The sequence below is a fragment of the Vigna umbellata genome, chromosome 8 (genome assembly GCF_029865625.1).
Source record: "Vigna umbellata cultivar VRB3 chromosome 8, Vumbellata_1.0, whole genome shotgun sequence".
In the NCBI taxonomy this organism is placed as follows: domain Eukaryota; kingdom Viridiplantae; phylum Streptophyta; class Magnoliopsida; order Fabales; family Fabaceae; genus Vigna; species Vigna umbellata.
In genome coordinates, this window is record NC_142172.1 from 9,000,034 (window position 1) to 9,011,014 (window position 10,981).

Here is a 10,981-nt window from a genome sequence, read left to right on the forward strand (position 1 = left end):
AAAATTACACAAACGAAAGTGTAAATTATGGAGGCCTAAAAATAGAAGAACCAGAGCATAAATAAAACAAAAGAGTAATTGATGATAGGGGTGAGGGGGTAAGGAAGGGTGCTGATGGTGGTTTTGGACCCAATCCAAACCATCATTGCATATCTTGGGACGGCCTAGCCCATCATCATTTTCCAAACCCTAAACTGAAAGCCCCCATTATTGTTCCTCTCCTCTTCTCTCCCATTATAACCATTTTTATTCCCACTGTATTCTCCCATACACATTTTTCCTTCTTTTCTTCTGTCTTAAACCAGATTAGTTTCTCACCAAATTGCTTTGTTTTATTTCTGTTGAATTGGACATAAAGTTAAAGAATGATATCTAAAGATACTTGTATTAGATTAAATATATATGTACCAATCATCTGAAAGTATAGTTGGTGGCAAATGTGAATCCTAACCAACATTTGAGTGATGAAAGAAGAAAGAACGTACCCTTAAAAAAATAGAAAAGCAAAATGAAAGGTAGAGCATCATGATTGGCATGACGCCATAAGCATCATCATAGAAGCGAAACATAAAATCTTTTAGGCTACTAACCGGCCGCCTTCCATGCTTACACATGCATGATTGTTGTGTCAGAAAGAAGAGGGGCACGTCCCCCCACCCTCTCTCTCTTTTTTTTTTTAATTTATTTTATTTATGTTTTTATTTTCATGTCTGTCTGTGACTCTCTGCTCTTCCTCTCTCTTCTGTGTTTTTTCCTCTATAAATTAACACCCTTTGTTCCCTTTGTCCCTCACTTCCTCATCCCTAAACTCACCCTTTTCACACTGCTACTCCTTCCACAGTCCAGACTCTGCTTCCTCCACCACCCAAACCACCCTCCTTCAAAAGGTGATCTTTTTCGAAAAGTTCAGGAGGGAAAGACAAAGGGGACCCCACCTCTTTCTTTTTCTCTCTCTCTCTTTCTCACTCACATTATCCATCTTCTTGTTCTTGTGCTGTTTTGTTTTCCTCATTACTTTCACAAACAAATGTAGACATGGTATTTTAGGCTGTTGCAAAGTTAGTGTTTTTTGGTTTAGATGTCTGAGTCCAAATCACCTGTACTCTTCGCTTGCTTCTTCTAACTTAAGAAGCCTTTCACATAGTTTGAGGTATCTTAGTTTCACTCCACCTTGTTTTGTGGAGGGAATGTTTTTGGCCTATCAAACCTTTTTCTCTGTAGATTCTGTTTTCTTTATTTTATTTTATCTATATTTTATATAAGTTTTTAAAAGAATAAAAGAAAGAAAAACACTCTCGATGGTTTCTTTGTCTTTCTCTAGCCATAGCCTTCCATTAAGTTATTTATTTATTTATTTCCATTTTACTTTTGGCAACTTTTGGCACTACTGAGGATATTAAAAACCTTTTGGAATGCCTCTTATGTGTGCTTGGAACACCAAGAACTGTGTTTTTGCATAGACATACCAACACACAGAAGATCTTGGTGTACGAAGCTTGTCCCTTTTACGTGGGTAGGACCTTTATCCTTTTCTTCCCTCTTGGGATAGCCGAAAGAAGCCATCTTCTTTTCTTCTGCTTTCAAGTCAGTGCCTCTCCCCCCCTGCATCATCCATCTTCTTTAGTTTTTTCAGACAACCCCATATGCTCTATTTATTTGACAAGGTGGTCCAAAAGACTCAATTCTTCTGGCCTCCACCCCCCCTATGCTTTTCCCTGTTCATATTGCCTTCTTCTCTTAACTGTCATAATTATATCTACCAAAGCAATTCATAAAGCAACACATTCACTAGCAAGCTTGCATATTCTTCTATCTTTCTTTCTTTTTTCTCCATTCTGTTATTATTAAGGTCCTTCTGTTCCTTCCTCCTTTCTTTACTTTATATTTTCTTCTTCTTCTCTATCAAATATAATATATCTGTGAATCTACCCCTTTGGATTCTTTGCTCCATATCATACTCTCTGGATCAAACGTAACAATCGTTTTCTGGTTTCAGGTTCAGTGCAGGAAAGTTTGGAGATTTTATCGGCAGTGATGGAGAGGTTGAACTCAAAGCTGTACCTGCAGAACTGTTACATAATGAAAGAGAACGAGAGACTAAGGAAGAAGGCACAGCTTCTTAATCAAGAGAACCAGGCACTGTTGTCTGAGCTCAAACAGAAACTCTCCAAGGGAAATCAGAAAGCTAATGCTCCAAACAACATTCTTGACCTGAGTCTGAGCTCAAGTGGCAGTCAAAATCCTTCTAGTTCCTCCAACTAATGTACTTAGCCATGAGAAGCATTGTGACCCCTCTAGTGACAGTAATTGTTTTTCTTTTTTCTTCTAATCTTTTTGTGTAAAACCAATGTGAGCAGTGTAGTTGTAGTTTCTGTTCCATAGGACAATACTAGCAATCCTCTACCAGGGCACTGTTACTTCCATTTCCATGTTTAATCAACTTTTCTCTTTTGGGGGGTTAGATATGAATTTCTGAACTACAAGGTCTTAAGACGGTGTATCAGCTCTATCTGCTAGAAAGGAATATAAAGTTATTATATGCTTAGCTCTGATCGTCCCTGCCTCTGATTTTCTATGTTGTGAAATAATACATATACTAACATAATCAGTTAACACCATGAATTGTAGTTGATTTTTAAAAGATTTATATGGAAAATAGTACTTATTATATGAACCTCTCCCATGAAGCAAAGTGATAGCAGGGATGAATGGTGTCGTGTTGCATGCTTTGTTTTATTCTTTTTAGCTTTGCTTGGCAAACAAATAATTTTTGGTCGTGTATTAGTTCGATATCAAGGTATTAGATAAATAAATAAATTTTATGGGATAAAGAAAACGTGGGTGGTCTGTCTGTCAGTCCACATTCAAAGTGAAAAGAAATGTTACATTTTTTTATGAAAATTAGAAAATGAAAATGAAGGGTGACAGAGATGGCTTATCGTTCAGATTCTTTTTGTAAGAGATCTTATCAGAAAAGAAGTCATGGGAAAAGATTCAGGAATGAAAGTCAAAGAGGATTGATTAGAATGTGTGAGGAAGAATCAAAGTAACCCAGAAAATATCAGAGTCCAGGACATGACATTGTCAATGCCTCCTATGGTTGACTGTAATATTGATGCAGATCGTGTTATTATGATTAGTTGGTCAAATAAGTAAGAATTATGTATACCTACCAAATATTAGCATTAAGAGTATTTTCATCCCATTCACAAAAATAAAGCTCTCTTCTCTATTTATTACTCTGTAAATACATTCTATCACCTTTTTTTTTATTCTTTTTCTTTTTGGAACATCAAACAAATTTTATATTCAATCTATTAATATTGAACATATTATTAATTAAGCCTTAGAAATAGCGGGGATTTTATTTTTGGTAGTGGGTAAAAAAAAAATTATTTTACAGTAAAAAGTAAATCCACTTCAAATGTAATACATAACTTTTTAAATTTATATTACTTAAATTTTACTTTAAAGAATTTATCTTAAATTAAAATCTATATTTTCTTTTAAGTCGAATCAATTAATTGAATTTGAATTTAATATATTAAATAATTTTTGGATTTTGAAAATTTAAAATTAAAGTAATTCTAGGTTAGTTCAAATTATGAAATTGTCACATAAGATCCATCTTAGTTAAAATTGAATTGGTTTGAACTTGATTCATCGGTCAACTAAGTTGTAATTTGGTTAAAAAAAAAGCTTTTGAAATCACAATGTTTCGATTTTAAGAAAAACAGTTTTTCAAACATGACATTTTTTACATTTTTGCACAACCACAGGCTTCGTTAACCAAAGCTTATACGGGTATATGTTTTGGTTCAGTAAACAACCAATACTTATTTTTCTAAATAATTTCAAAAAAATGTCATTTGTGACATTTTCATAATTATTTACACAATTATAAGCCTTGGTTTTTGCCAATAATTTTTGCAAATAATTTCATAAATGTGGTGACATTTTTGAAAATATTTACACAACTATATGATTCAGTTTTTTTTAAAAAACCAATGTATATTATTCTGTTAGGATTAAAATTACATTCCCACAAAAGTTTTTTCATTTGAATCGTTGCATCAGTTTTTCACTACAAGAGTCACTTTGTTCACTTACCTCGCCTAAATATGTTTCGGTTAAAGAACCACAACATAATCTCCAAAATAACTGGTGCAAAAAGCCCTTGTCTACATTAGTGTTGGGTCAGATTGAGGACAAGACAAGTGTGATTGGACCACATCAAAGTTCATCTAGGCTTAGATGAGACTTAGGTTAGGCTATATGAAGTGAAACCCATGTTAGGTTGAACCTAATACAAGTTGAGTTAAGCCTAATACTTATTAAATTAGGCATAAGTGGGGGTAAGTCATATTGGGCCAAGGTAGGTCAAGTCAAGTTGGTCCCATGTTGGCCCATGATGGTTTAGGTTGAGCCCATCTAAGACTAAGTTAGGTGAATCCCACATTGGGTCAAGTAGGATTGAATCAGGCTAATCCTTGACTAGGCCAAATCATATCTAGCCTACATCAGACCGAGTTAGAATGAATTCATATAAGGTCGAGTTAGGATGACTAGGAAGGGTTAAGCAAAGCTAATTCAAGCTCATGTTGGATTCAGATAAGTAAGACTCATGATGTTTTTGATCCATGTCAAGTCAAGTTGATCAATCGCACATTTATTTATTTATTTAGGATGTGTTTAGGTTAGATAAGGTTGAGCTAAGTTTATGTTTGATTGAGTTTGGTCAAGCCCAAGTTAGGTAGAGTGAAGCTTAGGTTAAGCAAAGTTAGGTTTAGGTAAGCTCGATCCAGGTCAAGCCTAACGTAGGCTAAGTCAGATTTGATCCAAGTTAAGGTTATGTTAGGTTGAGTCCAAGTACAAAATTATGCAATAAAATAAACTAACTATAAGTTGAGAAATTAATAACATAACTATTGGGACTTTTACTGTTATATTTGGACTTATAACTCATCTTACTTGAGTTTAAACACAAATTTTATTTAATGTTGTAACAAATTTTAAGCATAATCTTAGTGGTTTCTTTTTTGTTGATACTTTTCAAATAATACTTTATTGAATGAACATTTTCACAAGTAAAGTTCAGTTTTGGATGAGTATTAATAAATTCTCTATCTCTTATTTTCAAGTATTTCTATGACACTTACTTTTTTAAGTCTTTATTCATTTTTGAGTTTTAAATATGATGAACACATTAGGATAATTTCCTATCTTTGATATGTTAGCATAAAGCTAAAGAGTAGAAATTTTGATGATGTCTCAAAGTCAAGTCTCAAGTGCTCTTATTGCAGGAAGATCTTCATGAAGACTTGTTTTTATATTAAAGCTTTTATAATTTAGTAGATTTATGTATAGAATGTGGTTTATATTTGATTCTATGTATTGTTTGTCTCAGGTCGCGTTAAAATTTATTTTAAATCAGAAAACCTCATTTTATACTCAAGATAATTGATTATCAATTTATAATAATCGATTATCAGTAATCAATTATGGCTTGCCATAATTGATTATAATGAGCAATTATGAGAATTTTTAAGCAAACTTTTTTACCGTTGTGCATTTATTAAATTCATAATTAATTACCATAATTGGATAATTGATTATAACACGTTAATTAGTTGACAACGGATTTTTGGAGGTATCCTTGAGTGAGATCTTTATAAATTAGATTGGGACTCTCATTCTAATATACGAAATATAAATATGAAATAAGTGTATTTCAGAAAAATCTTATCTGCAGTGTGCGGTGATAAGTGTTCTAGGGTTTGTTGAACCCTTGTGTTGTGGCTTTGAGAACTTTGCGTGTTGGCATAGAGCGAGAACTTTCACAGGGAGTGTGATTGAGTGTTGTTGTTGTTGCTGAGTTAAAAGCCTATCATCCTTCGTGAAGCATTAAGAGGAGGTGTTCATCCTTTGTGAAGATTCAGAGGAGGTGTTCCTCCCTTGTGGGTTATAGGGGAAGTGACTTTCATCTCTTGGGGGTAACAAGAGAGGTGGTTTCTAAACTTTTACAAAGTGTTTCTTTGTGATTATAATTTGTAATTGTTTTGTGAGTAGTGAACTGTTTATCTTGTTTTGAGATAAGCGACTAGATGCAGGATTGGTAAGATCCGAACCAGGATAAAATCATTTGTGCAAATTTCTCTCAACCTTACCCTCTTTATTTGTCTTTATTATTTGCTTGGTAAGTTTAATTGAGTAGAAATTAAAAGGCACACGTTCGTATTAAAAACCCTCTTGGTTTGTTATTTCATGCTAACCATTCCGCTGCAGCCGCTCTGACAAGATAGAGTTTTTATATAAAAATAGTTTTCATTCTAACACAATTATGACCCCATTTGAGGCTTTATATGGTTGAAGATGCAAAACTTCTTTATGTTCATATGAGGTTGGTGAATCTAGTATTTATGGGCCACATACAATCCAAGAAACTAAAAAAAATTCAAATGATTAGGGATAAAATGAAAATAGCTCGGGAAGAAAAAAGAGTTATGCATATAAAAGAAGGAGACATTTAGAGTTCAAGGAATGTGATCATGTTTTCCTAAGATATTTTGCAGTTACTCATATTGAAAAAGAACTTAAAAGATTAGTTGGTCCATCACATGTTATTGAACTAGGTATCCTTTAATTAAAATCGAACCTTGCTCATGAATCGTAATTTGTTCAAACTATTGATCATTGTGAAGGTAATTTGGAAGGACACTCCTCAAAAGAAACTACTTAAGAGAAGGAAGAAGATATGAAGTCTCACGATCATATTGCTTTGAGTGGCATAGGTGTGTCTTACCAACTTTTTAGGACAAAAACTTCAAAAGAGAAGTTTTGTAACATCCAAAATTAGTGTTAAGGGCATTAGGTAGGAAAGTAACTCAACCTCTTTTAAATTTACTTTTAGAATGTCTTTATTGGAGGAAAATCTCATAGCCAGTTTCACTCAATAAAAAATTATGAAGAAAAATAATTTGGAAGTTTTTTTTTGCTAATTTCACTAAATTGTTTGCAAACGTCTAACCCTTCTCAACTTGCTTAGTCCTTTTAAGCTCTACACCTAAAAAATCAAGTTTTTTTTTCTTTGGAGTTAATCCATTCAATGCTTTGAAATACGATCAATGTCCATGACTCTTTAAATCCTTAATTTCTCACATTGATTTCTAAATTGAATTTGCTTAATGGTTTGATATTTACTTAACAAAACTAAGATAGTGACAAGGTGATTTTTAACAATCCATTCGTCGATTTGGGAACTATTAAGTAGATTAACCTCTACAGGTTAGGTATAAATAATCTTAAGTTTATGTTTTTTTGTTTTGGCACAAAATGGAGTTGAGAAATGAGAGAAAAAAAATGTTTCCTTACCACCCAAAGGAAGAGGATACCACGACATGAAGATTACAAGATTCTTCCTTCTTTCCTATTCCCTTACCTCTCTATCACTTTTTCTTCCTCCATTTCTACTAATCATAATTCTAGTGCTAGAAAACACTTCAATGACACTGATTAACGACAATTCTAGTGCTAACATAGTAAAAACAAAATGCGGTAACATGATAATAAATAACATAAACTTTATAACGACGAATTTTCAAATAACTGTTGTTATATATCTTGAAAACCTAAATAATGATAGCTTTTATTTTGCCTGTCGTTGAAAATTTGAAAAATATTGACGGTTTGCCTTTTGACTGTCGTTTAAGTTGTTGGACCCAAGAAATAACAACGGTTAAGTGATATAATCGTCTTTAATTATCTAACGAGGGATAAACAAGTTTCACCGTTTTACTTTCCCTCTCATTCTCTTTTATGGTTTCGTTTTCCCTCCGCTTCACCACCACCCTTTCTTCCCTCTCACTGTTGTTGCACCACCACCCTTACTTACCTCTCGTCGCTTTGTACGTCATCAAGTCATTGACAATCATAACTAATCATCGCTACTTCTTTTCGAAGTACTAGACACCACTGTCACCAGTCCTCTTTGCGCATCGCAATTCACCGCCACCGTTTTGAATCAACAAGGCACCACAAACCATCCCACATCATTGTGGTTCGTCTTTCACTCCTTCCTTAAGAATATTTATTTGCACGCTATTGTCCCTTCATTCACTTGCCATGCATTGCACCTCATTGGCCCCTCCGTTTCGACATTGTTGGCCGTCATAGTTGGCACTTATCCTTTCTCTTTGTTAATAGCCCTCTTCGTCTCCACTCCAAGTAAGTTATTTTTTATTTTGTTTTAAATTAGTTTCTATTATTTATATATATATATATATATATATATATATATATATATATATATATAACTATTTTAATATTTAGAGTTAAAGATATTTTTTATTGAATGTTTTGAATATTTTATTAGTTATTATTATTTTGAGTTAGAGATATTTATATTTAATTATGATATAAATTCTATTATTTATATTTATTATTAAAAATATTTTTCGTTTCATTAGATTAATTTATCACGTATAAGTGATGATTATGAGAGAGGGATCGAGGAGTTCATAAAATTTGCTCAATGTCATGTAGGTAGTAGAAATCAAAGCAAGGATGGGGTGTCCTTGTGTAAATTTTTTGAATGGAAGATGATTGAATGTTGTTGAAATTATAAAACATCTTTCGTGTGGTGGATTTATGAAGAATTATACAACATGTATGTGGGAAGACATTTCAAGTGTGACTGAAGCACATGAATTTATTGATTGGACAATGGACAATTGATTAAAGGACATGATCCATGATGTTGGAGTACAAACCTTTAAGTAAAGTATGAAAATATGACTACTGATGTAAAGAACCTTTTATATCTTGGTTCAACTAACTTCTCAAGATTATCAACAATGTTAAGCTTGATGAATTTGAAGGCATTGAGTGGGTGAACTGATAAAAGTTTCACAAAATTACTTTAGTTGTTGAAGGAAATTCTTCTTGAAATTAATACATGAACTTATCAAATGAATGAGGCAAATAAGATACTTTGTCAGATGGGTATGAAATATCAAAAGATTCATTCACCTCCTAATGATTGTATTTTGTATAGAAAAAATTTTGCAAAGTTGAGTAGTTATCCCAAGTGTTGTTTGTCACATTATAAGGTCAAAAATTGTGATCAAGAGATTATTAATGAGATCACAAAGCACAAACCTCCTTCTAATGCAGTTTGTAATCTACTAATAATTTCAAGGTTTAAACCCATGTTTATGAGTCCAACTGATGCTATGACATGTTGATGAGTGAAAATGTGATAAACTAATTCGTCATCCTACAGATTTTGTGCAATGGAAGATCATTGATAAAGAATTTCTTACATTAAAAAATGAGGTAATATGTTATGAATAACTTATTATTAACTTTGATATGTACTAATTTTAACTTCAACTTACTTTTTCCAAAATTTCAAAGAATAACGTTGTTAAGATGTCGGCAAGTGCACCGAATCGTATCAAGTAATATAAAATGGTAAGACCAAGTATCGTATCCCAAAGGACTCACGACACTAAACAATTGTGTAATTGCTTAACTAATTAAGACTTAAGAAGAACAATTTTTATTGCAAAATGCAATAAAAATAAACATGAATGCAATTTGATCAATAGAGGCTAAACACTAGAATGAATTGATGAAGTTGATAATATGAGATAAATATGTTGTTGGGGTTAGATTTCACCTAATCACTCTAATGCATAAACAATTTTTTCTTATTTATTAATGTCAATGTCACTATCTAAAGTACTTAAAACCCAATTCCTCGGTGAAGAAAACATATCCTTAATTACTAGGTCGCAATTCCTTGCATCCCTAACAATTAATTATGCATTACGATTAGTAGCTTAAGACAACCAGAGCTCATACCCCCATTCCTGAGCAATAGTGCTTCTGGGAATAATTCTCCAGAACCTAAATTGTAAGATACCTTCCGGTACTCATGTAAATCATACATCATGCTAATGAATGAGTTAAACAAAGCAAGCATTGAGTGAGGAAGAATTACCCTAACAATTAATGAAAGAAGCATATATAATTAATAATAATCAGTTCAAATACAAGAGAGTTTAGAGGTTACATCTTTCCCAATAACAAATGAGATTAGTTCTCCATCATCATGAAAAAACTAGGTGTACAATGGAATGGAATGAAGATAAAACCCTAGAAAGAGAAGAGGAGAGCTATCACATCCCCAAATATGCCCCCCAAGGGGTGAAAAACGTGTTCTATCCTCAAGCCATCAAAAGATACAATCCCTAGGACATCCAAGTCCTTAAATAGAACATAAAAATAACAGAAAACGGGTACAAGCCCACGAAACTAGCGCTCAGCGCCTCACTCAGGGCGCCCAGGCGAGGTACGGGTCAAAGCTGACGCTTAGGCACCCTTCTAGGGTGCTCAGGCGCCCTGGAGTACAAAGCTAGCGCTCAAGCGCCCTCCTGGGGCGCCCAGGCGCCCTGCACTACACAAACTGGCGCTCAGGCGCCTTACAGGGCCTCTTGTGCTCCTTTTTTGATGTTTTAATTGTCCCTCTTCAATTCCAACTTCTTGATACTTTTGCTCTTCTTTTAAATCATTCCAATAACCTAAAAAATCAAGGAAATTTAGTGATAAACTCATCAAGTATACCCTCTACTCACTTATTGACAAAACTATACTAAAAACATGAGTTCAAGCAAGCTTCTAAGTAACAAAGGGTTGATTTAATATCAAAATTGAATCACAGATAACGATATTTTCAACCGTTATCACAACCCCAAACTTGAAACTTAGCTTGTCCTCAAGCAAAATGTAACTTGATTTAAACAAAACAATCATACTACAATGGTCTAGCAAACCAAAAAGCATTTTCTTTTTTAGACAAGTAAATCACTCATGAATGCTCATCATAGAAAGATTAGTCAAGATATATTGATGCTTTAGCCAATCAAGCTTCAACTGTGGTGCTCACATAATCAAGACATACACAACAAATGCAAACCTT

The 10,981-nt window shown here is 33.3% G+C and overlaps 1 protein-coding gene across 5 annotated transcripts; it reads left to right on the top strand.

Moving 5' to 3' along the window:
- Nucleotides 1-680: 680 nt before the first annotated feature.
- Nucleotides 681-2,545, top strand: LOC124836441 (protein LITTLE ZIPPER 3-like). Of its 5 annotated transcripts, none has more exons than XM_047311602.2 (2): nt 681-887; nt 1,997-2,545. In XM_047311602.2, the coding sequence occupies exons 1-2, from the start codon at nt 707-709 to the stop codon at nt 2,260-2,262; spliced, it is 447 nt and encodes a 148-aa protein (XP_047167558.2). In that variant the 5' UTR covers nt 681-706; the 3' UTR covers nt 2,263-2,545. The 5 variants fall into 5 exon arrangements, with proteins under 5 accessions (XP_047167558.2, XP_047167557.1, XP_087953756.1 ...); XM_047311601.2 differs by lacking the exon at nt 681-887 and adding an exon at nt 913-1,150; XM_088097630.1 differs by lacking the exon at nt 681-887 and adding an exon at nt 1,171-1,584.
- The last annotated feature ends 8,436 nt before the right edge of the window (nt 2,546-10,981 follow it).

Bases quoted from the DNA above. Each gene is read 5' to 3' on its own strand.
- LOC124836441 (XM_047311602.2), top strand. From the start codon at position 707: ATGTCTGTCTGTGACTCTCTGCTCTTCCTCTCTCTTCTGTGTTTTTTC. The intron at 888-1,996 runs GTGATCTTTTTC...TTCTGGTTTCAG, and splicing joins AAACCACCCTCCTTCAAAAG to GTTCAGTGCAGGAAAGTTTG.